General features: G+C 44.1%; 1 protein-coding gene and 1 pseudogene across 3 annotated transcripts in view; one reads left to right on the forward strand and one right to left on the reverse strand.

Moving 5' to 3' along the window:
• LOC147626852 (uncharacterized) overlaps positions 1-22,492 on the reverse strand; it is a 42,778-nt gene extending 20,286 nt beyond the window's left edge. For 2 of the 3 annotated variants that reach the window (XM_086815381.1, XM_086815378.1), the window contains exons 1-5: positions 21,220-22,492; positions 21,058-21,125; positions 10,371-10,473; positions 10,191-10,279; positions 9,952-10,104 (exon numbers count right to left, since the gene is read on the reverse strand). In XM_086815381.1, coding sequence (XP_086671507.1) covers positions 10,049-10,104; positions 10,191-10,279; positions 10,371-10,473; positions 21,058-21,125; positions 21,220-21,257 — 354 coding nt within the window. In that variant the 5' untranslated portion in view covers positions 21,258-22,492 and the 3' untranslated portion in view covers positions 9,952-10,048. Of the gene's footprint in view, positions 1-9,743; positions 9,869-9,951; positions 10,105-10,190; positions 10,280-10,370; positions 10,474-21,057; positions 21,126-21,219 lie in introns of those variants that run through there. The other variant, XM_086815380.1, reaches the window with a different exon arrangement.
• Positions 2,187-3,535, forward strand: LOC147626854 (uncharacterized; annotated as a pseudogene).
• Positions 22,493-27,452: the final 4,960 nt, after the last annotated feature.

Below are 27,452 nucleotides of genomic sequence, written 5' to 3' on the forward strand. Positions count from 1 at the left end.
AATTGATGTCAATTGAGTCCAATTGGGTGTCAATTGATATCAATTGAGCCCAATTGATCAATTAATACCCAATTAGACTTAATTGATGTCAATTGGACTCAATTCATTCAATTTAGCATCAATTATAATCAATTGACACCCAATTGATATTAATTGACATCAATTAGGTGTTAATTGATATCAATTGAGCCCATGTGACATCAATTGTGTGTCAATTGAATCCAATTGATGTCAATTGAGCCCAATTGACATCAATTGTGTGTCAATTGATACACAATTAGCTTCAATTGGGCTCAATTGACATCAATTGACACCCAATTGATGTCAATTAGGCTCCATTGACACCCAATTAGACTCAATTTGGCTCAATTGACATCAATTGACACCCAATTAGACTCAATTTGGCTTAATTAAGTTTAATTAGACTCAATTTGGCTCAATTGATATCAATAGACACCCAATTATACTCAATTTGACTCAATTGACACCCAATTAGACTCAATTTTACTCAATTGACATCAATTGACACCCAATTGATATGAACTCATGTGAATTGAGCTCAATTGCATCGAATTAGGCTCAATTGACATCAATTGACACCCAATTAATATCAATTGAGAGCAATTGATGTGAATTGATGTCAATTGAGCTCAATTGCATGGAATTAGGTTTAACTGACACCCAATTAATATCAATTGAGTGCAATTGAGCCCAATTCAGCTCAGTTGTAATCAATTGACACCCAATTGATGTCAGTTGCATCCAATTTGGCTCAATTGAAACCCAACTGATGTCAATTGAGTCCAATTGATGTTAATTGGCACCCAATTGATGTCAATAAGGTTCAATTGATGTTAATTGATCCCCAATTGATGTCATTTACGTCCAATTGAGCTCAATTGACACCCAAATTATCCAATTGAAGTCAATTAGACTTAATTGACTTCAATTGTGTTAATTGGATATTAATTGATATCAATTAACACCCAATTGCTATCAATTGAGTCTAATTCGGCTCAATTGACACTCAATTTACATCCAATTGGGCGTGAATTGAGCTCAATTGTATCATATTAGGCTCAATTGACATCAATTGACACACAATCGATCACATAATTGAGTGCAATTGAGCCTGATTGATATCAATTGTGATCAATTGACACCCGATTGATGTTAATTGCATCCTATTGGGCTCAATTGAGCACAATAGGATGCAATTAATACCCAATTGAGTGTCAATTGAGTGCAATTGAGCAATTGATATCAATTGTGATCAATTGACACCCGATTGATGTTAATTGCATCCTATTGGGCTCAATTGAGCACAATAGGATGCAATTAACACCCAATTGAGTATCAATTGAGTGCAATTGAGCCCAATTGAGCTCAATTGATATCAATTGACACCCAATTGATGTCAACTGAGCTCAATTGAGCTTAATTGATATCAATTGACACCCAATTGATGTCAACTGAGCTCAATTGAGCTTAATTGACATTAATTGTAATAAATTAACACCCAATTGAAGTCAATTGGGCTTAATTAATATCAATTAACATCCAATTATTATCAATTGAGTCCAATTCGACTCAATTGATACTTAGTTTACACCCAATTTATACAAATTAGGTGTAAATTGGGCTCAATTGCGTCGAATTAGGCACAATTGACATCAATTGACACCCAATTAATATCAATTGAGTGTAAATCAAGTGTAATTGAGTCCAATTGGGCTCAATTGAGTGCAATGATGTCATGGACAATTGAGTCAATTGATGTAAGTATAGTTAGATTTAATTGGTGTGTCAATTGAACTTAAGGCCAGCAAATTATACAAAACTTTTTTCGTGCCAAGAATTTTGAACTTTTGACATCATAAATGAGTCCAGAAGGCCCAAAAATGGTAAGAATGACTGTGAACATGATTTTTTTATTTTTTTATTTTTTTATTTTTTTATTTTTTATTTTTTTTTTATTTTTTTAATTTTCCCGCCGGGAAAATGGGTTTTCCCGGCGGGCCCTCCGGGAAATGTTCATTTTTCCGGCGGGATTACTGGCAGAGAAGGTTTTTGCAGGTCATAAAAAATGCCCGTGAATATACATTGTGATCACAAGAATTTTTATGTTAACAACAGGTTTTGTTAACGTGATCACGAAATTGTGAAGACGTTAATGAAATCTCTGTCTGCTGCACAAAATGGCAACCTCTAGGAGGCCTCGTACTAGCATTTCAGCTGTTACTGTATATAATAGTTATAATACGGATGATGGGACTTGGATACCATCTACAATTACAATCGGGAGCTGGGTACTTTTACAGAGAAGAAAGAGGAAGAGGAGAAACGCTAATGAATTTGTGGAGCCATTCAAGGGACAAGTTAAAGAGTTCAAGGTATGTGTGTCTAGCAAACGTGTGACAGAGATACTAATACAACATGTTTTCCAGCATGTAGACTTGAGGGTGCAAAATTTTCCTTCTACTCTTCCACGTTATCGTCCCAACTGTGAGTCTAGCTTCTTCTTCTTTTTTTAAGTCTCTAATTGCTATTTACAAAGTATCTAACTCTAGTTTTAGAGGTGTCTAATCCTTTGGTATGATGTAGATATTTATCCATCCAATAGGATAGACTGGTAACCAGTGGAGAGTATAAGTGGGATTTTCGATGCTTTCCGTGCATATGTTGGCGAACAAATTTACAAAGGAAGAACTCATATAGATCTTGCAGACCATGGCATATTCTTCTATGATATGCAATACTTTGAACCCAACACGTCCTCTGGGTGGGGTCGTTTAACTCCATTACCACTCCCATCATTTGAAAGCAAAGATTGGCCGTTTCCCACTACTCAAACAAGTGAAAGTTACAGGATCAGGTTGTATCAAGATATACAAAAGTCTCTTAAGGCATCTATTGCAACAAAGTATGTTAGGCTGCCTATTTTTATGCCTATTGCAGTATTTGTTGACTTTTTCTTTGATGACGAAATTAGAGTTACCTCTACAATGTTTATTTGCAAGTCAAGTAAGGCATTGGACTTTTTGGATAATGGTTGGGACACGAGAAAAACAGAAAGCATCATTTCTGTTTTGCAAAAGAAGTTAATAATCTGCAAGTACATCATTAGCTCTCAAAACTTCATTCACTACACCAGATATCATAATGTTAATGGAAACCTTACTCCATTAGATCAAGATCTGGAGTTTGATCCTGCCAATATGCCTTTAGTAATGGAGATATATTTGGAAGGGAAACTACTTTCAATGCTGAACACACTATCTAAAACATCTCTTTCTCAAATTAGAGAAGACCTTACATATGAGGAGATTGAACAATACCAAAAGATTATACATTTACAATGGATAATAGAAAGGTAATCCATTTAACATTTACATACACCATTGAGTATGATGTACAGATCATTTTGTAAGATACTACTAATAAGACCTTTTTTTTGCAGGTGCCAAGACGAAAACAAAAAATTACTTTCTGCAAAGATCCTGTCACTCATACTATTCACTTGATTAGTCGTTGATAAATGATGACAATCAAAGCATTGTAACTCCAATCAATTTAATATACAAAATATTTTTCTTTACAATTCAGTATCGTTTTCTTTTTTTTTTTTTTGCTTTCCTTGGGGCACCCATCCCAATGTTCTACCTCCAAATTTTGAAGGTCAAATTATAACTATAATGCCTTGAAAGTTGCAGGTTTTTGTGAATTTGTATTTTGAAATTTTAAGGTTAATATCCAAAATTTGCCATTCACCTGACACTAAACCTCGGTTTTTCGTGAACACTGATCCATCCTAAGCCCTCTTGGGATGGGACGCCCGCCCGTTTCGCTTGTCCAGGCCCAACGTCATGGTAGGACGCTAGACTTCCCACCTCTGAGGGATATGATGAATGGTGGGACGCTAGACTTCCCACCTCTCAGGAATATGATGAATGAAATGACACCTTCAACCAGGCTTTAAATTTGGCACCTAAGTCTAGGTGCCATGGAAAATCTAGTGGCACTTTTGCCATCAACCATGGGTGTCAAAATGTCACCTTTGGCTAAAATTTTGAGTGCCCCTTTTAATAACAAACCACTTTACTTTGAGTAATGAAAACATATTAGTTTTGTAAGTGCATTAAGCTTTTACAATTCAAAAGACGTCTTCTCAGCACCCAAAATACGTTATAGCAAGAGAATTTTAAAGGCATCATAAATTATTGAAGACTTTCAAGTTATTCCAATCAAAAGCATCATAATTCAATCATTCTTCTTGCTTTCACAAGCTCCCAAGCTTCATAAACTGCTGCCCAATCAATGCTATCAATTCCATGACCAAGAAGTGAGAGCCTCATTAAAGCCTCAAGCATCTTGACATTGAGTAGCTGACGTCGATCGTTTTTTATTATGTTTTGTTTCAAAAATCCTCTTTCGCACGACACTGATGACGTAGGGATTACAAGAACAGCTTGCCATAGTTTCATCATGTTTGGAAATGTATTATGCCAATCCAGATTTGATGAAAATACTCGCCAAGCATCCTTCATCTGCATGCCTTCACATCCCCAATAGAGAGTGTCTGAAAAAGCAAGAAGCTCATCCCTACAACCTTGCTTGTTGATGATGGGATGGTCATTGAAATTGTCCAACAATCTATTTAACCATCTTGTAATCCTAGGCTCTCTCTCCTTTTCATCATTTGGAAAATGTTGAGGACTAAAGAGTTTGCAAGCATTGAAGAAATAAACATCAGGGAACTGATCATTTACACAATCTATGACCTTTTGAACAAATGCTTTTGCAAGCATCACACAACTTTCAACATCACCTCCTTCATTATCTAAGGGTATGCCAGCTTTATCCTTGCTTGTGAACAGCAGCTCATGCACAAATTCTTCTCCTTGGAATACTTGTGAACAGCAGCTCATGCACAAATTCTTCTCCTTCTTCATTGACATGCCGCATCCTACCATTTTCAACTTGAAGCATAAATTTCTTCAAGAACAAAGTACCTTTACCAAATTCCTCTTGAAGAAACTTTCTCTTCAGTGATCCGAGTGTTACTTCGATGTCGGTACTGATGGATGTTATGTCTGCCAACTCCTCTTGGAACTTTTTGTTAAGAATGTTTAAGTCAAGTAGAACATCTGCAAGTAGGTAGATGCAAAATAGAACCTTATATACACACAACTTAGCATACCATCCTGGAGCACCCTCCTCCCAAAAGCTCATGATAGCTGGCATTAACTTGGTAAGTCTCTGCATCACACTCCCTCTTGCAAGCCAACGAACATCATGAATTTGCAAGACCTCCAAGACTTGCAAATTCATATCCTGTAGCAGATTCTGAAATTCGGAATGGCGCAAACTAGAAGCATTGATCCAAGCATCCAAAACAGCAAGAGCTTTCCTGTGGGCAATGCAATGAACACTAATGAGGCATGGTACTTCTCTTTTGAGTTTGGCAACGAGTCCATCATGTCGTCCAAGCATAGAGCTATCACCATCTGTTGCTATTCCAATTAGTCGTTGCTTGTTAAGGCCAATTTGGGTCATCACTTCCATAATGGCATCAAATTTTGTTTGTGCGGTCCCATCAGAAACAACAATGAGCTTTCCAAACTCAATGTTGCGTACACCCATTCCTTTTGATGAAAGAAAAGAAATATAGATGATCAAGTGTTTCTCTAAAGCTCTATCAGTAGATTCATCTACCATTAAAGCATAAAAAGGACTCTCCAATAGTTCTTCAAGTTGTACTTTGTGAAGATATTGTAATATAGAGAATAAAAATTCATTTCCAGTCATCATATTTGTGTAAGATGAGTAATCGTGTTGAAGAGGCATACCTTCCACCTTTAAAGTATAAGCTAGTTGGCATACCTTTTCAAACTTTCTGATTGCAAGATCTTCGTCACCTGTGAAATACATCAACTTCATGCAAGTGATCACCCTTTCTTTGTTTCTATCTTTAATTACCACAGCATGCTGTGGAAGTGTTGTCCCCTTTGTTTCTTGATAGTTTCGCATTGCAGTCCATTTGTGCTCCCGTGATCGCATGTGCTTTCTTATTGCATCCCTCTTCATAGTCTTGCACCCTTGGCCAACACCCCATGGCCCCTTAACTCTAAACTTTTCACACCATTCACACTTCATGAATTCTCGTTCACCTTTAACAAGTCGAATGAGAAACGGATACTTTGATTTCCACTCTGTACGAAACTTTCTCCGCCTCACTTGTTTCTTCTTCTTACTTATTGAGGGATCTTCATTATTGGTTGGCAAATCATCTTGGGGCATACCCGAAAGGTCCATGTCTTCAACGACTTTGTCTTCACTTGATTCACTCTCTGAGTCCTCATCAGACTCACTTTCGGAGCCAAATATATTGTGCAAGGTTTCTTCTCGTTGTCTCTCTTTATCTTGCTTACTTTGAAGCACTTCAAGGAGACTACGTTGGCGGGCCATCTAATTAAAAACAATTTTCTATTATAGTACATTGTTTTGTATTTCATCTTAGCTTGAATTAATGTTAATCTCTTTCATTTTATAGACATTGATGTCATGCTACAACCATATAAATTATAGATTCAAAAGAAAGATAGGGACATGCATTTCTTTTAGCTATTCAGATGAGTGTAAATAAGCACCAAAGATGCATGAGAATCATGCATTTCTTTTAGCTATCAGATGAGTGTAAATAAGCACCAAAGATGCATGAAAATAAGAATACAATGATTGTAAATAAAAGTTTTGGTACCTGGAATGTGAAGCTTGGAGTCGCTAACTTGAAATCCAAGATGGCACACAAGCAAGACGATGTAGGAAATTAGGGCTCTTGCGTTCTAAAACCATAGAAAGATTACGAAGTTAGACATGAACATGCATGAATTGATCTCAACAACTAGATACTCATAAACCTAAATATACACTTAACATGAAATAAAACTTATGTGATTATTACTATTAGATATTACCTAGTAAAAGACCTTCAGATCATGTGAAAGCGTTGTGTTCAAAGTGGTAGAGATCTCTCGTTATATAGCATGCTCATCAACCTTTGAAATACCCTTGGAAGTTCAAAGGTAGAGGTCTTTTGGTGTTCTAATTTCAGAGACTCAATGGGGCCTTTGCCAGTCACGATGGGGCCTTTGCTATTCTTCAGCTCCACCTTCAACTCGGCGAAAGCGTCGGCACTCGGCAAGCCCCAGGGATCGAACTGGCTAGGGACTCTAGTGGGTTGCTCACATCGCTGATCGCTCAGAACTTGTATCGATTAGATGAGGCTCTTGGAAATGAATCAGAGTAAGTGGAGGAGGAATCAGAGGTAGAAGAGCAGCATGCGTGTGTACCAATCGCATAGACTAGGAAAGACCGGCATTGGCACGAGCGATATGGTCACCTCACGAGCGATATGGTCACCTCGAGGCTGGGAGTCAAAAACCTGCGAAGGCTGGCTGGGAGTCGAAAACCTGCGAAGGCTGGCTAGCAGAGGCATGGTCACCGGGCTCGACTAGCAGAGGCATGGTGATTTGTACATCTATGGTGGTTGTACACAGGGCAAGCAGCACCGAGGGGCCACTCGACAAGCTCGTTTTGAACAAGACCCTTGTTTCGGTCTTGCCACCATGAAGGAGGGACGTAAGCCCCGCGGACGAGGAAGGAAGATGAGTCGACAACTTGTTCACCAGGACTGGGTTATGGTCACCTCGAGGCTGGGAGTCGAAAACCTGCGAAGGCTGGCTGGGAGTAGAAAACCTGCGAAGGTTGGCTAGCAGAGGCATGGTCACCGGGCTCGACTAGCAGAGGCATGGTGATTCGTACATCTATGGTGGTTGTGCACAGGGCGAGCAGCACCGAGGGGCCACTCGCCAAGCTCGTTTTGAACAAGACCCTTGTTTCGGTCTTGCCACCATGAAGGAGGGACGTAAGCCCCGCGGACGAGGAAGGCAGACGAGTCGACGACTTGTTCACCAAGACTGGGTTACGTTTGAACACGGACTCGAAAGGGTGCCCTACTAATTACGGTTGTGATTAGAGAGAGAATCTCGATTTACGGGACAGAGACTCGAGAGGACTGTCGCCGTCGGTTTTTTTAAAGCCTGAGGTGCATTTAATGAGGCGGAATTGGGAGGAAGGCCCATCGAGATCGTCCCCAAATCCGACCGCCATCACGTGGGTCCTCATTAGGCGCTGCGCAGGACTCAGGGAGGGCCTGGGCAGTGGGCCCTGCCTGCTACAAGCTCTATAGCCGCCCGCGGCCCTAGGCCTTGGAACTTGGAACTTGACGACGTTCTTGGCCAGAAGCTCCAGAGTGACGCAACCCAGCATTGCCCCTGGGTACTATATTATATATATTTACTATATTATGTATATTATATAGGATATATACCTTGGTCACTTAGACCCCTAAGGCTAGGGGCCATAGGGCACTTCCCTTGTTTTTTCAAAGTGCCACGTTGGCACTTTTACCAGAAAACGGAGGTGCCATTTGGCACTTGAAATTGTGAAAGGCTCCCGTATGGGTGCCAAATTTAAAGCCTGCCTTCAACTCAAAGACTCGAAGATGTTCCCCCCACTATGCCCGTCGGGCTTACTATTCATTGTTTGGGACCTTTGAGGACTGCGCAGCCTCCCCCAAGGACAGAACACCTTTGGAGAGTACGAGCCTCAGTTACATGGAGCTCCCCACCCCCTCAATGGAAAGCACCTCAGGGCCCCGCAAGGAACACCCAGTGGGGGAGGAAGACACCCAAACGGCTGCTCGTTTAAGGGAACTCCTGCGGAAGGCGCCCAAAACACTCAACTGCCTGATTCAGACCCCGCCAACCAAGAAAGCTGTAAAGAAACTGCTTAGGAGGGCCAGCAGAAAGGCCGAACTAGTAAGTCGCTTTTCAATCTCCCCGAAATGCCTGGCAGTGGTCTGGAATGTCGTAAGAGGAGAATTCCTCTGGAATGTGTGGATTTCTAGAAACCAGAAAGTATTTGAGAACACAGACTAATGTGATGCTAGGACCAAAATGTGGGCTGACTGTGCAGATGCACATGATCGCAAGAACGTATGCCAAGATGGAAGAAACAAGCACGGTGGAGATTGAAGCGGAAGCTACTGTTCAGGAAGCACTGGCCCGAGCCAAATGTGATGAGAGGATCAGGAAAATAAGGATCGAAGCGAGCAGGAGGAAAGAAGAGGCGGCTGCTCAAGCAAAGCAAACAGTAGAAGAGGCGCAAGATCTGGCCCTGTTTATCAGGGAGCTTGAGGATGTCCGGGGTAGTCTGCAGAGTTAAAACTTCAAGTTTTATGTACTACTACTGGTTCAAAATTTAATAAAAAAATATCGCTTGTTATAAAAGAAGTCTCGTGTCTTTTACAAATTCTTTGTTAATGATACAAATGTTCATAAATATTCAAGGTCGACAACCCTGTTGGCCCCTAGAAGAATGTGGGGGACGTCCACGTGTTGCTGATTGGGGTGGCCTTGGATTAAGGCTCTCTCGAGCTGTCCATGTCTTCCCAGGCCCTATCTTGTCTCGATCTCTCAGCTTCCTGGGTTCGCCTCTCCTCCTCCTCTACTATCCTCTCTGCCTTCAATGCTGCTTGCCTCTCAATCTCACGCCGAGCTTGTATGAATTCATGCACTTCTTGCGTGCACCTATCATATTCGTTCATAGCTGCATGAGCTTCTCGGAAGGCTTCTTGGCACTCTGCCTCTTGCGCAGCCTGTCGCTCTGCGGCTTCCCTTGCAAACTCCTCTGCCCGGATGATCTCTTCAGCAGCACGATCATGGATAGCATTAATAATATGTTGTACGACTTCTATCCTGAATCGTCTAATGTCCATGGTCGTATATCTGCTCAAAGAGAGTGCCTGTACACAAAGGGAAATGTTTTGTTTAGAAACATCATTCTTAGTTACATAACATGATATAGATAGATAGACACATCACTTACATCCGAAATCTCAAAAATCTTCTTTAACAAGAGGTAAGCATTTAGGCAGGTCCTCCATCCACAGGTTACATCCGTAGGTTGGATACCCTTTTAAAGGTCATGCCTTCAACGAGATTGTCCAAAAGAAGGTGCTCCACAGCACTAACAAACAATCTAGCACATGTGTGAAATGCACAAACTAGCATCAGTTTATTCCACTTAAATATGCTTATGGAAGGGGGATGTGTAGAAGGATTTACTGTCTAATTCGACCATGAAATCCGCTAACGGAGTTTGCAAGGTAACATGTATTATCCAAAATGTCGTATAACAGCAAACTAAATAGTTGCTGAGAAAACAAGCAGGACACATGTTAATAAAATCAACACATACAAAATACCAATACAAGTTTTCATCCTATAAGAAATCTGGAGACTTACTTTTCATTATAAGTGAATACAAAAATTCTTGCATCATTGAGGCTGACCCTATTAAACCACTGCAAGATATCCAAAAATGTATTTTGTGGATTTTGCAACGGACCTGATACAGTGTTCAAGAAACTTGAAAAACCATTAGGACTTGTTTGGGGTCTTCTTGGGCCCTTTAATTTGCCCCAAGCCTAATGACAGTCATTAAGGAATGGTGCAATGGGAGAAGGCCATGTGGAGAAAAATGTTGGGTTTCCCTGCCCCTAATATGTAGGGGTCAAACTTGAATCATACGTTTTTTTTAAAAAAGAAATTGGGCTGAAAATGCAAAATCTTTCAATAAAATCAGATTTCCCACCTTTTTTTAATAAAGACAGCTCAAACTGGCATAAATGACCCCACCTCAAAAAGTGGGCTAGGGCCAGAAACGCCCCCCATCATTATCTCTCATTTAAAGCTACTTTTCCCTCTCCCCACTCCCTCTTCCTCTCTCTAAAACTACCAATTCGGTTTTGAGTCTCTCTCTAACTAAAAGAATCTTTTTTGGCCTCCTCCCTCCCCATTCTGCCTTCCCCTTCCCTCCTAAAGTTAGATCTACCTTTCTGTGCCTTCTTGGCTATGGAAAGCTTGGAAAACAGTCCACTTTTCCCCCCATCAAGTCCATCCTCTCTTGCTTGCACACATTCTTCACTCTCCTCTTGCTAGCTTATACACATTCTTGACTCCTCTTGCCAGCTTATATGCTCTGCTAGCATTAGGTTGCAGAGATCTTCTTGGCTATGGAAAGCTTGGAAAACAGTCCTTTTTTCCCCATCAAGTCCATCCTCTCTTGCTTGCACACATTCTTCACTCTCCTCTTGCTAGCTTATACACATTCTTGACTCCTCTTGCCAGCTTATATGCTCTGCTAGCATTAGGTTGCAGAGATCTTCTCACACACCTACAACTTCATAGCATTTAGCTTAGTCGGTTAGCCAAGCACAATGAGTCGCCGACCTCGTTCAAGGGTGGAGTCCTTTAGCTGCAGCAACGAACAAGACGACACTGGCTTGTGGGTTACAAGCACCTTTGCAAAAGGAATGTGGGTGACGATGCGTCCAAGCACAAGGGGAGCCCACAAAGTCTCTCGCAGATACATAGGGTTAAAGTCACACCATTGGAAGGGTCGCATAGTGGATCTCAAGCAGGGGGCTGACGGAAGCAAGCAGGTGATGATCCAACACGTCTACAAGGCATTGCAACTCTGTGTTGACAATGCCAATCACAAACGCTTTCCTGCAAATTGTAAGTTTTATTTGTGCTTCTTGTTTTATGGGCTGCACTGAGACATGCTAATATCATTTCATGTTACGGAAGCTTGATTTTTTCAAGTGTGTTCTTGTAATGTTCTGTGCAGACATCTTTCCGTCGACATTTGTGGAATGGGAGCCTTTAGAGGCCCTTTCTGGAACCTTTGAGGCGCACCACTTTGAAATCGACAAGCTACTATATACTGGTTGTTCAACATCAGAGCTTTTAGAGCGCTCAGTTTTCTTCTTTCATGCAGAGTATATTGTACCCACGTCAAGAGATGGTTCTGGGACTCTACGGAGGCTCCCTACACCAAGTCTCACGGACCATGATTGGCCAAAGCCCGACAATACTTTGGTTGCACTAACCAGACGTCGGATTGAGATTGATGTGTGCAATGCAATGAAGTGCACCTATGGGTCACATCGTGCGACTCTCACGTTCTTCATGCCTTTACATTTGTTTGTGTTTTTGTTCAAGGAGGCTGATGTTCACCGGACTCCTACAATGTGGATTGCAAAGGGAGGCACAGTAATGAGTGCCTTTTTGCCACCTTCGTGAGATTTGAAGGTTATTCAACATCAGGGTGACAAGATAAAGTGCATGGTGGTGTCGGAGAAGATGGTCGTTCGGTACCAGCTTGGAAAGCAACAACTCTCTATTATCTTTCCTTACAGACGTTGGAAGCTGACTGGAGGCGAATGGCAAGCACTCGATTCGGACATCAACGATGCAGAACAGCTTGATGTACATGTTAGCACGCAAGCTGATGTGTGGGATATCGTAGTAAATGTTGATTGGAATATGGCGAACCTAAGGGAGTACTTAGGCCTTAGGTTTGCACTGAAAGGTGACTTTTCATTTGTGATTGATAACACACCTCTACGTAAGAGGAAAGAGGCATCTTACTTTTGTAAAAGCATTCCCTTCCCCAGATGTATCCATATCAAGCAAGCTATGTAACAGATTTTGAGAGATTAATTCAAAACAATTTTGGCTACTCGCAATTTGCGTTCAATTTTGTGCACTTTTAAGTTTTGTTGCGTGTTTTTATTTTTTTGGAGGTTTTAAGTGAGTTTTTAAACATAAAAAAAGTTTTAAAGACCTCTTTATAAGTCACTTTTGGCCACTTTGAGTTCATCTCTTCACTCTCGGCATCTTTGCGGTCCCCTCGCCTTCTTCGCTACTCAAGCATGGCCACCCCCGCCCAAGCTCTCCTATGTCAATTGCACAAGTTTGACCTCGGTCACTTGATCGAGAAGCTTGCACCCATCTTTCAGACATCTATTGACATGGAAGGCACCGCCGAACTCCATAATGACGTGTTTGGGGCGTTCACTAGCTACATGGACACATACATGGCTGAATATTGTGTCAACTTTGAAGACGAGGAGGGAACTTGGGTGCCTGTGGATCTTATCAAGCATACCTACAAAGCGGACAAAAATTTCAGGTTCAGGCTTGCAAGATTCCTCAAAGGCCTTAGTAGCGCATATCTAAGGGAGGAGGAAGAAGATAACCTGGTAGGTCTTGGAATGGGCAACATTGGCACAAGTTTTTTGAGGTGGGACATGACTCTTGCCCTCCTGATCTTAGAGGGAACAGAGAAAAGCAAGGGAAAGAGGAAGGCCACTCCTCCAAAGAAAGCCACACCTTATCTCTTGATCAAGGAAGCTGACCCAAAGGAGGAGATTGTCACCCCAGTGCAAGAAGCATCTCTTGCACTTGTGACTCTGGCGGAAGAGCCGCAAGCTGAGGCTGTGAAACGGGACATCGAAGGGGACGATGTCATGGATGAAGTTCCAGAGCTCGAAGTGCGAACTCTACACCCCATCATAGTAGAAGGTGTAGAGTTCTTATTTTTGGATGACATCGCCCATGTCCTTGGGCTGCACCAGGATGAAACTCTCTCAGTCATTGCTATGTACGCGGGCATGCGAGACACACAACAGCCGTCCAAAGATGATGACATCCACATTGACTTCAGTTCCGCAGATGTCACAAAGGTGCTTGCGCTCCCGGAAAATCATGCCTCAATAGAGTCCCTTGTGGCAGAGACTCTTGTACAAATATCCCAGTGCAAGGATTTCTACGAGAGTGTGCCAGAAACTAGCTTTGCCCCTCACAAGCCACTTGCCATTTCGGATTCCGTCAGCCTCGGGAGCATCAATATTAGTGATGCAGACCTTGCGGATCATGATGATGCCACTGAGGTAGTATACCCAATTTCTTCCCTTCTTAATTTGTAATTTTTTGAAGTCAACTCATTCTTCTATCTACTTTGTAGACCGCAAGAGAAATGGACTGGTTCGCAAGCCGAAAGAGTGGAGCACGAAAAGAGCTGGAGGGGAAAGATGCTGCGCTATGGCACTACATCCCGAGCTTCAATGCCGAGATGCTTCGCGTAATTCACAACGACTTTTCAAATGATGCGCAAGCTGAATTTTTGAAGTGCAGAGCCCTAAGCGCCATCCTGTCTGAAGCCCCTATAGCCCAAAATGCCCATAAATGTATTCTTGTAAATAGGGAAGCAGCTATCTATAGCTTTGGTGATAAAGGTGCAGGGTCTTTCCTAGGATTTTGTGGCCTTAGCCTTGGACAAGGCATCACTGATGCCAAAGAGATAGCCGAACGCATTGGTGACAAACCATCAGTAAAGACTCTCACCCACGAGGCTTTCACCAAGCTCATCAAGCGAGTTGGGGGCTAGATCCAATGTACTCATTTTCCTTCTGTGAAAATCAAACAATTAATGACATCAAGATGTTTTTCGAGCTGATTTTAAGTTTTATCTTCTTGATGTGTTTATATGTTGTTGTCGTGTCCTGTCATGATGTTTCAATCAATTTTTGTGAACGCTCGTCTGTGAAAATCAAACAATTAATGACATCAAGATGTTTTTCGAGCTGATTTTAAGTTTTATCTTCTTGATGTGTTTATATGTTGTTGTCGTGTCCTGTTATGATGTTTCAATCAATTTTTGTGAACGCTCGTCTGCCACCGCCCGTCCGACTTTGGCTCGACTCGACGGGCCGATTTCTCCCGCGTATGGCCCCAGAAGGGTATATCAGCTGTGCGGGGTGCGCCGGGGCCGCGGGGGGGGGGGGGGGGGGGGGGGCGGCGGTCGCTCCGTGGAGCCTGTGTGCCACGGAGCGACTTTTGGCTGGGACCGGTCGCTCCGTGGAGCCTGTGTGCCACGGAGCGACCGCCGCCCCCCCCTCGGCCCCGGCGCACCCCGCACAGCTGATATACCCTTCTGGGGCCATACGCGGGAGAAATCGGCCCGTCGAGTCGAGCCAAAGTTGGACGGGCGGTGGCAGACGAGCGTTCAACCAGCCAAAAGTCGCTCCGTGGCACACAGGCTCCACGGAGCGACCGCCGCCCCCCCCTCGGCCCCGGCGCACCCCGCACAGCTGATATACCCTTCTGGGGCCATACGCGGGAGAAATCGGCCCGTCGAGTCGAGCCAAAGTCGGACGGGCGGTGGCAGACGAGCGTTCACATGAGGTCGAATGTACATAGCGACAACAATTACATGCAAAAGACTACAATTACCTTGACAAGACAACAATCACTTGCAATAGAAAATAACTTTTTTGAAAATAGACATGGTTTTTCATTAATCAAATTGAGATTACAAAACACGGTTTGTTGCATTACAAGGCTTCCCCTATCTAGTGAAAGAGAGCTTCCTCTCCACGGATACGCCTAGCTAGATGAAGATCAGATGGCTTCAAAGTGACACGTTTTGCATGCACCATGCACAAAACCGCGTCTTGGAAAAGCGAAACCAAAATATCCTCGGCACCTTGTTGCAGAGCGCCTAGTGCCGCCGCTTGCACACGATTGACATCCTGGCGCTGGTCGTGGATAATCTCTTTGACGAGACTCCCAAAAGGTGCCTTTGGAATAATTGGTGTGCAGGTCTTTTGATATTTGCGAATTTCTCTAAGGGCAACTGTCCCTGGTCTCCACCTTTGCTTCTTCTGCATTGTTGGGGGCGGTGGTGCTTGCGCGTGGCGAGTCCAAGCTGGCGTGTCATTTTTAAACTTTTGTCGCTGCTCTTGGAAGTTATCGGAAGGGGGTTTTGTGCGTTTAGGAATGGTTTTCCCCTTCTTAGCCTTTGCAGGTGTTGGAGTTTTCTTTGCCTTTGCAGATGGAGTCTTCGGAGCTGCTCGCTGCTCTGCCTCCTTCCTTACTCGCTCCTCTTCATCTTTCCTGTCTTTTTCCTCACGAAGCCTCCGTGTGTTTGCTGCCCTGGCTTCTCGTTCAAGCTTCTGTCTCTTATTTTCTACTTCCTCAGCTGAGAGTTTTCTCTTTCCTTTACCAAGTGCACGAGCCAAGACTCTGTCTAGCATTGCATTGACAATCCTATTGCTCGGCAGGTGCTCCCTTTCTACTGTGTCTTCATTTCTCCTCTTTGTATATTCTGCTCAAAGACTTTGTATAGCCGCTTCCAAAATTGTTTCATCTTCGTATCCGGCCATTCGCAGGTCAGCAACAAATCCGTGAGCTTTTCTGTTAAGCCAATCCTCCTCCGCAGCAAAGAATGCTAATCTTCTCTTGTTGCTTGCGGCGGCCTGAGCTTCTTCTACAGCCTTCTTATCTGCCTCCGCCTTCCTAACTGCCTCGTCTTCTTCCTCCTTCTTGGCAGCCTCATCCTCCTGTGCTTTCTTTGCTGCCTCGTCCTCTTGAGTTCTGACCGTCTCTTCGGCTTCTTTTCTTGCTCTCTCAGCTGCCTCCATGTCCTCTGCTTCTTTGTGTAATCTCTTCGCTTCTTGGCATTCTTGGGCTTCTTGGGCCTCTCGCTCAAGCCTCACATGCTCAGCTTCCAGATCCACTTGGGCTTGTGGGTAAATGTTTGGGATTGCAGTTCTATGTGCCACCGGTAAGGGCCCAAGGTCTTTGAAAATGTCATCCTGCGTATTGGAGGGAGGATCATTTGGGGGCTCCATGTGCGTGAGATATTAGTGCACAAGCGAGAGAGAGAGAGAGAGAGAGCGCGTGCGAGAGAGTCAAGGGGAGAGGAAGAGAGAGAGCTCACAAGTCAAGACTTTTAAAAATGACTATAAAACTCATTGATATTTATAGGGGGCCAAAATTACAAAAAAGTCAATTTACAAAATGAACGCGCCAAAAAGTGGCGAACAAGAATTATTGGGTGGGTAACCACACACGGCCATTTCTTAGTCGACCACTGTGCCATTGCCTCGCTCTTTCACGTGCCATTGACGCATTGCACCCTTCTCTTTCGCCTTGCACCTAACACCTTCATGATTTTGCGCCTGAAAGACAAATTTCCGGCTCGCTTTTGGGCCTTTCTCCCAGTAAGTGCACGGTAAAACCAATTGAACATTTCCTGAAACGCATTGCTGCGAACCTTGCCACCACCATGACCCGTGTTCTTAAAATAGGCCGCCTTGGCTTGGTAATGTGATCGTTCCATGCCTTGGTTGCTCCAGAGTGCAAGAGACCCATATTCATCTAGAAAGAAGGAACTGTGCGCATAGAGAATATGCATGTAGTGTGTTATATGAGTTTCCCCCCAAGCATCGATCATTTCTTCTGTGAATCTGTCAATCGAAGTCTTGAATGTAGCTATCTCTGCTTCATCAAGATACGGGCGCTCAAGAAGCCTCATCATCTCATCACAGCTTCCCACACATGTGCACGCTTCAATCCTAGTGTCGCCTCATTGCCTCGATAGGTTGTTACATCACAAATCTGCTTCCATAATTCAAAATGTGTATGGCTTTGAGCCTCACCATAGTTTGAGAGCAGGTGTCTTGCTTTTGCACCACCCATACATATCTTATTAGGGTTATCTTGGGTACTTGATGGGTTTTTGCGATCCTTAGAGAGGGTGACAGCACCTGCGTGAAGCCCCACGGATGATAAAACAACTTCAAGCTCTTGGATGCCCTGTTCTCGCCGTGACTCTGGCTCCATGTTCCAAGCATAATTGATGTGGAGCATCAACAATTTGTCCAGAATTCTAAGTCTTGCGTGCAAGGTACACACATGTACTCGCGACAGTGGAATTGAAAGAATAGGGTTCCAAGTAGCATCCTCCTCTGCGCGAGATGGTGCCTTGCTTTGATTGCAGCTCATAATTCCATTGAGCCAGACGTGCATACCCTTCCCTTTTTGTAATTGATTTGAGCCCTTTGCACTTGCCTGCTTACGACCTTTCACCTTGGTTGCTTGTTTGGCCTTCCCCACTGCGACACTTGGCATCCTTGGTGGATGACAACAAAAGATGCATGGAAACAAAGTGTTAGCACCGCTTTTAGTTCCCAACATGCATTTGAGGGTCTTGAGATCACTACCAAGGTGCCACTCTATTTCAAAGTGACCAGTGCCAGGCACATGCAAGACTTCACCATTTGATTGCCTGTGTATCACTCCTTGAATACCTGTACGGGTGAAGTACCACCTCAGACTGTCATGGTCCTCGTGCGGAAGGGTCCATGCCGCCTGCCACCATATGTTCTTCTCAGACTGCACTCCAAAGTAATCTTGCTTGCGTCGCTTTGTGTGCAAGTTATTCTCCGCATCACCTGTTTTATCTTCGCCGTCTAAGCTCTTTCGCTTCAATGCCCTGCTCATGAGTGTCAGACTTGTACGTTCCACCCTTTGGCTCTTTACAACCTGACATTCATCCAATTTGAGGACAAATATAGCCTTTCCATCCGTCTCCTCTAATGTCATATCATAAAACTGAATCATAGCTCGTTGAAGCGCCTCCACCTCGACGTAAACATTGTTAAACTTGTTGTAAGCAAAATCTTTTGAATTTGACATTGGCATGCTACCATCCACCCATCTGTAGCCGCCTAGCAAGTCGGCAATATTGTTGTTTGCTGACTTCCTTGCCATAACTATACTGTATGGTGTTGGAAGAATAGATCGTGTCATTCCTTTGCCTCGTAGATGTGCTGTGATGCAAGTATACAAAGCCCTGTATCCCTTATCACTGATACCTGCTGTGTCGCACACAGTGAGCATGTCAATGGGACTGATAATCTGCTCGAATTCCTTGAGAAAATACTTTTGAATCTTGTCACGCAATGCACCATTTACTGGATTGGTTATCATATTGATTACTTTCTGCTCTGGAATAATGTGCTCAAGGATAGACTCCTCAGTATTGGAACAACCTAATATTGCTTTAGCACATTCCCTGGACATCACATAGTTCAGAGTCAATGACATAACTATATGAAAAAGGAATGTAATGCTAGTTTTGAAGCTGTGATTACCTTGTTTGACGCACACTTCGCTTGCGAGCCCCCCCATCTTTGGAAAGAAGACTCAGAGGCTTGCGCTTTCGCTGCCTTGCATTATATCCCACGGGGAGGTGAGTGAAATGATCGACACGTCGGCGAAGGTTCCGAGTTGAGTTTCGAAGACGGAGATAGTTCTCTATAGCTCGATCCCTCCTTTCCACACCTTTATCAAGCTTCATCTTCTGCTCTGCATCCTCCTTCTCTAGATCCTTGACTCGAGCCAGCATATGTTCCTTTGTGGCCATGAAAGTTGACGCACATTCTTCCTTTTCTGCCTTGCATAATTTTAGAAGCTTCCTTTTCTGCCTTGCATAATTTTAGAAGCTTCCTGAGGTGATTTTGATTTGAGAGTTCCTGCAAGTACAAAGAATAGAGCCTCTGACAGTACCCTAAGAAACCATTATAACCATCACCCAAGAAGCGTACGACCTGCGTGATATTACGAAAAGGGGGAGGTGCACCAGTTTGTGGATCAAGGGGATAAATGCTTCCATCAGTCCAAAGATCAATGGCTTTTGCACCTTGAAGTCGTAGCACCTCAGCAGGAATACATCCCTTCGTTCGATTACTTCGCATTGTGGCATACTCCTCGTCTAAGTCCACGTGCAAGCGAAACTTTGATTGCTTGTTGGTGATGTCCCGTAGAGCCATTGTACCTAGCAAATGGAGATGGAGATGTAGATGGATACAGAGATGGAAATGTGGATGGTGATGGAGATGGAGATGTAGATGGATACAGAGATGGAAATGTGGATGGTGATGGAGATGATGGAGATGGAGGATGGAGGTGGAGGATGGAGGTGGAGGATGGAAATGTGGATGGTGATGGAGGAGATGAAGATGGAGATGGTGATGGAGATGGAGGTGGAGGAGATGCAGATGGATATAGAGAAATGGAGGCCTTGAGGAGATAGATATGGAGAGCTTGCTAGTGATGGAGATGGAGAGCTTCAGCTTGCAAGGATGTGTAGATCTGTACCTTCACAGGAGGGGATGGTGAGCTCTTCCATGAGAGCTGGTGGAGAGGATGATAGATATGGAGAGCTTGCTAGTGATGGAGATGGAGAGCTTCAGCTTGCAAGGATGTGTAGATCTGTACCTTCACAAGAGGGGATGGTGAGCTCTTCCATGAGAGCTGGTGGAGAGGATGATGGAGTAGGAGGTCCAGATCTGCAGGCCATGGCTCCTAGAGAGAGAAAAAGAAGCCCTTACCCAAGTAAAACACCCTAAACGCGTTTTAGAGAGAGAGTGTAGAGAGAGAGTGGGATCTGCAGCACCTCCAAAAAGGGAGGGAACAAAGTGACGAAAATTTTCAAACATTCTTTGTGAAAGGTACTTCACTACAAGACAAAAAGGCAGTTAGGTCCATATTCCTTCCCAAGGACAGAAGATCTAATGATTAGATTACCTTTAGGCCTATTTTCTTTTTTGTAGAAAAGGAAAAATGCATTTTCAGGCCTAGGCCACTAGCTTGGTCAAAGCTTGATTAGCATTTTAAGCATTTCACTAAGTGTCCAAATAAAAGGGCCCAAGAAGACCCCAAACAAGTCCTAATGAAGACTGCAAGATTACAGAGAGACTCTTGTGAAGTCAGTCCCTTAGACACATGCCAATACTTGTATAGAAGGATGCAGGGGGTCAGTACCAAGCGATTACATACTAGAGAAGGTTCTCCGCAAGGTTCATTTCACTTAGTACTGACCCCACACGAAGAATTTTTTTAAATAAACCTTTCGCAAAATGTGTGTCAATACCAAGCGATAAATACGATCCACAGTACAAATGAGCCTACAATCGCTTGTTACTGACCCCAATAGTGAAAAACAAGACTGCAAGATTATAGAGAGACTCTTGGGAAGTCAGTCCCTTAGACACATGCCAATACTTATAGAAGAATGCAGGGAGGCCAGTACCAAGCGATTAGTTACTAGAGAAGGATCTCCGCAAGGCTTATATCGCTTAGTACTAACCCCACACGAAGAATTTTTTTAAATAAACCTTTCACAAAATGTGTGTAATTGACGTCATTACCAAGCTTGTTACTGACCCCAATATTGAAAAACAAGACTGCAAGATTACAGAGAATTGCATAGTACTGAACCCACACGAACACTGACCTGAGATGAGTGGATCAATGATAAAGGTACATGTCTGCACATTCTCTGGTAGAAGTGATAAGATATACCTAAACGCAAAAATGAAAAGAAAAAAGATTTAGAATGTGTGAACAATTAATTACTCCAAAGGTACGTACAACACAATCCAAGCATCATACATACCATAGTGCCACTTTGACTATCCTGTCTGTAAGTTCCATTATCTGATTGCACCGCAGGATTCACAAATCAAATCCATCTAATAGTGACACTTGTCTTGTGCCCCTAACTGTGAAGGCCACATTCGCCCTCACAGGTACATCAGCCTCCAAAATCCTTATTCTTTCTATATTTTCTTGATCTATATTGTCAAGATCTGTGTTTGATGTGTCTTCTTCAAAAAATGCATTCTCCACAAAAATTGACCCTTCACTGGCACATGCAGAGCTTCGTTGTGGCACTCCGGCTGCAATGTCAACTACTGGCTGTGCCACTGGAGATGGCTCTCGCTGTGCCTCCGTAGCAACACACTGAGGCTCTTGTTACGACTCCGGGTTTGGCCTGGTTCAACACTTTCAGGCTCTTGTTGTGCTTCTGGTTCTGGCCTGGCAGCAACAGCCTCCGGCTCTTGTGGCGCCTCCGGTAGTGGCTGTTCTTGATCCTGTGCTGTACTTTGCTCGTCCTGAAGGCACTCTCCTTCTGAGAGTTCTTCTCCTTCTCCGAGTGGATTGAGATTCTTCTGCTTCTCTTCTTCTCCTTGTCTGAGAGCGGGTGTCCCTCTCGTGAGATGCTTGGGTCTCCTCAACTGGCGAAGCACGAGGATGGAGGGGTGGGATGGTAAGGATATCCCGCATGCGACGATCGTTTATTGGAACATGCTATATAAACTGATCATATCTATACCTCAACCTTCGAAGCGTATCAAAATCCCTAGGCATTATAGTAAGCCTATGGGCATGGGCAGGAAGGAAGTAGGCATCCTCAAAAAACTCAAAAAACTAATCTTCTGTTATTTCCTGAAGGCACATGAGTGCAGATGCTTGCCATCGCATATTTATTCCCCACTGCTCACAAACCTCCCTAACGAGCCTCTGAAATGGTAGCCTGGGGACCGCAGGTTGCCTGTGACGCTCGATCTGTTTGCAGCTCATGGAAGACAGCAGTGTGAGCCTCATATCTTCTCCTCCTAGCTTGCACGTGAGTCGACTCTGAAGAGCTTTGTCTAGGTGCAAGCCTTCGAGAGGGTTGCTTGGAACGAGCCATCTATGAAAAACAACTGGAGTCAGTATCAAGCGATAATTGCTAAAATAAGCTTCCCTTGTGTGCCTTGTGTGTGTGTGAACCACCTCTAGTGGTAGTTGTAACTGATGACATAATTAGTGATGTAAGCAGTGGATACTCCAAGGCTATATAAGAACCCATGTACTTCTCATTTCACATAATGCAAGCAAGTGCCTTTTCATCATGAATGGTTCATTGTCATTCCCCCCATAATTCCAACATGGTATCAAGAGCCAATTAGGACCCTAGCCATTTAGATTTTTTTTAAAAAAAGCCAAAAAAACCTCCTAGAATAGTGGATTTGCTTTTTTTTCACCTACCACCAGCCAGTTGAGGGCTTCAATCAGGAGATCTAGCCCGAATTTCAATGTAATTTCTTCTAGAGAACTGTTCAGCAGATCACGGCGCTCTTGCCTACCATTTCAATTGCTCAGAAGAACCTACAGACGGCGCGGCATTGTGCTTTCCCCCTTTTCAACAGTTTTTTGCAGCCCGACTTGGTCGTACAGCCATCGCGGCGCGCGTGTGCACAATTAGCCTTCATCCTTGTACGAGTTGAATTGCCATTGAGTGCTGAAGAAGCCCACAAAGCCGCTTGGCAAATCATCAAGCACACCCTCCACACCAAGCCAAAGATCAGAGGGCTGTCCAAGAAGCCATAGCCAAGAGCTCTAAAAAAGGTCAAAAGTGATTAACTTCACTAATTATCTTATAATTTGGCTTAATCTCTTCTTTATTTTTCTTTTTTTTGAGTTTTTATTAGTAGTTTATCTTTTCTCCATCATTTCTTTTCATCAAATCCAAAAAAAAAAAACCATTAGCCTTCCATAGCCTAAGCTCTAAACACTTTAATTAGTGATTATTATCACTAATCCTCATTTTTGGCTAATCCTTTTGGGCAAGACCAAAATCCTCACAGAAAATACAGCAAAGAAATGGTCTTTTTCAAAGCTTCATCACATTTTGCAAAATCTTATCCTTTTCAAAAGCTTTCATGTGCTCCCAAGAGCAATTTTGTCTCCGGAAAAGACGGCAAATTCTACACCAACAAATCAAGCAAATGGTCTACAAAGTCTCTCAGATCTGAGACATTTGGCATGATTACTATGCACTAAAAACTCTTGTCACTCTTTTTTGGTTTATAGCCTGATTGTGTTGGGGACACTCTTTTTTTGGTTTATAGCCTGATTGTGTTGGGGACACTCTCTTTTTGGTGGACATTTTAAAATATTGTGGTCCAACCAATGTTGTGTACACCCACTGTTTTTTCCATACCTTGATGTTTTGTTTTGAGAAGAGTACACACCCTTTTGATACTGTTAAGGGGGGCTCTCTCTCATGTGTTTTCAAGGAGGATGTTTGCCATACCTTGATTTTGTTTCGAGAAGAGTACACACACCCTTTTGATATGGTTAAGGGGGGGCTCTATCTCATTGTTTCAAGGAGGGTTATATTTAGGCAAAACCTGTTTATGTTTGAGCGGCATTTCATTTTGTAAGGGTTAAAGACACTGCCCCGGAAATAATGTCCCGGAGGTAAGACCACCCATTATCAATGTCCACAAGATTTGCTTAAGGGGGGTGTTAAAATAAGCTTCCCTTGTGTACCTTGTGTGTGTGTGAACCACCTCTAGTGGTAGTTGTAGCTGATGACATAATTAGTGATGTAAGCAGTGGATACTCCAAGGCTATATAAGAGCCCATGTACTTCTCATTTCACAAAATGCAAGCAAGTGCCTTTTCATCATGAATGGTTCATTATCATTCCCCCCATAATTCCAACAATAATAGAGAAAAATGTGAGGCTTATATCGCTTAGTACTGACCCCCCACGAACAACATTTTTTCAAATAAACCTTTCGCAACTTTTTCACAATTGAAGTCAGTACCAGATTACTTACTAGTAGGACCTCCACGAGGCTTATATCGCTTAGTAGTGACCCCCCACGAACAACATTTTTCAAATAAACCTTTCGCAACTTTTTTGCAATTGAAGTCCGTACCAAGCGATTACTTACTAGCAGGACCTCCACGAGGCTTATATCGCTTAGTACTGACCCCCGCACGAAAAACATTTTTCAAATAAACTTTTCGCAGCTTTTTTTGCAATTGAAGTCAGTACCAAGCGATTACTTACTAGCAGGACCCCCGCGAGGCTTATACCGCTTAGTACTGACCCCCCACGAACAACATTTTTGAAATAAACCTTTTAAAACTTTTAAACCTTATCGCAATTGAAGTCACTACCAACGCGATTACTTACTAGCATGATCTCCGCAAGATCTTAATCGCTTAGTACTGACCCCCCCACGAACAACTTTTTTAAAATAAACCTTTCGCAACTTATAATAGAAGGATGCAGGGAGACAGTACCAAACTAGCAGGATATCCGCAAGCCTTATATCGCTTAGTACTGACCCCAGTATTGTTAATAAAGACTGCGAGATTTTAGAGAGACTCCTGTGAAGTGGTGGTGCTAACGCCCTTAGACACATACCAGTACTTAGTGTAAGTACCCATATGCCTTAAAAACAGGAGCCCGCAGGATTTTAGTGCCCCTCTAGTACTGATGGAGGGGTTTAGGGTTTTGAAGCCTGTAGCAGGATGCTAGCACCCTCTAGTACTGTGGAGGGGTTTAGGGTTTTGAAGCCTACAGTAGGATGCTAGCACCCTCTAGTACCAATGGAGGGGTTTAGGGTTTTGAAGCCTGCAGCAGGATGCTAGTGTCCCCCTTATTGTATGCTACTAACAAAAAATAATACATGAATTAACAGCCTTATATTATTAAGTAAGTTGCACTAACAAAAGATAATACATGAATTAACAGCCTTATAATCAATATGTAGGTGGGAGTATATCAATGTGCATGTGCACGTGCGTGCGTGTTTGCATGTGTGTGTGCATGTGTGCGCGCGCGCGTGTGCATGTGCATGTGCGCACGTGCACGTGCACGCGCGTGTGTGTGCACGTGGATGCGTAGGTACATAGAGGGTACATATGTGCAATATGTGCGTGGGGGGAGGGCATGAGACGGTGGGAGTTCATGAAATGACACAAGAGGTCACGAAACGGCGAGGGACGGCAGGCGGAGGGCGTGAGACGGTGGGAGTCCATGAAACGACATGGGAGGTCGCGAAAACGTGCAGTGGCTCGGGGGAGGGCGAGAGACGCGGGGGGTCACGAAACGGCAAGGGATGGTGGGGGGAAGCCGCGAAACGGCGGGGGGAGGGTGTGAGACGGCGAGAGGGGACGTGAGATGGCAAGGGGTTGTGAAACGGTGGGGCGATGGCGTGAGATGGCGTGGGAGGGGTTTAGACGACGAGGGGATGAGAAACGGTGGGGGGAGGGCACGAGGCGACGTGAGGTCACGAAACAGCGAGGTAGGGTGGGGGGATGGCGTGAGGCGACGAGAGGACACGAAACGGCGAGGGACGATGGGGGTAGGGCGTGATTGGAATTAAACCCTTTATTTATTAAACTCAAACCTTAAGTTAGCTAAACTAACATATTAAATTATGTGTTAGTAAATCCTTAAATAAAACCGCTTGGCGTATTAAACCCTTGTCTTCGTAAAAACCCTTACCTTGTTTTGTGCGAGGATGTGTAGGTACATAAAGGATACAATGTCCGTGTGCATGCAATATGTACGTGGGGGGGAGGCCATGAGACGACGGGAGGTCACGAAATGGCGAGGTACGGCGGGGGGAGGGGATGAGACGGTAGGAGTTCATGAAACGACGCAAGAGGTCACGAAACGGCGAGGGACGGTGGGGGGAGGGCGCGAGACGGTGGGAGTTCATGAAACGACACAGGAAGTTGCAAAAACGGCGTGGGACGGCGGGGGGAGGCATGAGACGACACGAGGTCACGAAACGGCAAGGAACGGTGGGGGGATGCCGCGACACGGTGGCGGGAGATTCAGGTGCTTGACGGGGTACAAATTAAAAGTAATCATAGAAGTGGTACGATATAAGTGCTCATATCTAAAGTCCAAGAAGGTCCAAAAGTAATAAAGTGGAGGAGTGATGGTCCATATATAGATGTTATGGTAATGGATAGTTGTGTGTTTTGTCAACGGTTTGATAAAATGCGAAACCCTTAGGAATAAGAACGCCATGTGAATGTTTCGCGAGGCCGGGTTGGGAAGGCTACCCACAATCCCTAACACTATATATTATTAAGTAAGTTGCATTAACAGAAAAAAATACATGAATTAATAGCCTTACAATTAGTATGTGGGTGGGAGTATATAAATGTGCGTGCGTGTGGATGTGCACGTGAGTGCGTGTGCGTGTGCGCATGTGCGGGTGTGTACGCGCACGCGTATTTGCACGTGGATGTGTAGGTACATAGAGGGTACATATGTTCGTGTGCGTGCAATATGTGCGTGGGGAGAGGGCATGAGACGACAGGAGGTCACGAAACGGCGAGGTACAGTGGGGGGAGGGCGTGGGATGGTGGGAGTTCATGAAACAAAACAGGAGGTCACGAAACGGCGAGGGACGGTGGGGGGAGGGCGTGAGACGGTGGGAGTTCATGAAACGACACGGGAGGTCGTGAAAACAACGTGCGGCGGTGGGGGGAGGGTGTGAGATGGAGGGGGGTCACGAAACGGCGAGGGATGGTGGGGGAAAGCCGCGAAACGGCGGGGGGAGGGTGTGAGACGGCGAGGGGGGACGTGAGATGGCAAGGGGCGGCGAAACGGTGGGGCGATGGCGTGGTGAGGGTTTTAGACAACGGGGGACGAGAAACGGTGGGGAGAGGGCACGAGGCGGCGTGAGGCCACGAAACGGCGAGGGAGGGCGGGGGGGCGTGAGGCGGCGAGAGGTCACGAAACGGCGAGGGACGATGGGGGGAGGGCGTGAGACGGCGAGAGGTCACGAAACGGCGAGGGACGATGGGGGGAGGGTGTGATTGGAATTAAACCCTTTATTTATTAAACTCAAACCTTAAATTAACTAAACTAACATATTAAATTATATGTTAGTAAGTCCTTAAATAAAACCGCTTGGCATATTAAACCCTTGTCTTCGTAAAATCCCTTACCTTGTTTTGCTCTTATTTCTCTAAACTAAAAACCCTTAACCAGAATTGTTATCTTTAGTACTCGATTTAGTACTAAAGCGACTTCAGTAC

The sequence above is a fragment of the Cibotium barometz genome, chromosome 21 (genome assembly GCF_041138505.1).
Source record: "Cibotium barometz isolate CiBa-2024 chromosome 21, ASM4113850v1, whole genome shotgun sequence".
Classification (NCBI taxonomy): Eukaryota; Viridiplantae; Streptophyta; class Polypodiopsida; order Cyatheales; family Cibotiaceae; genus Cibotium; species Cibotium barometz.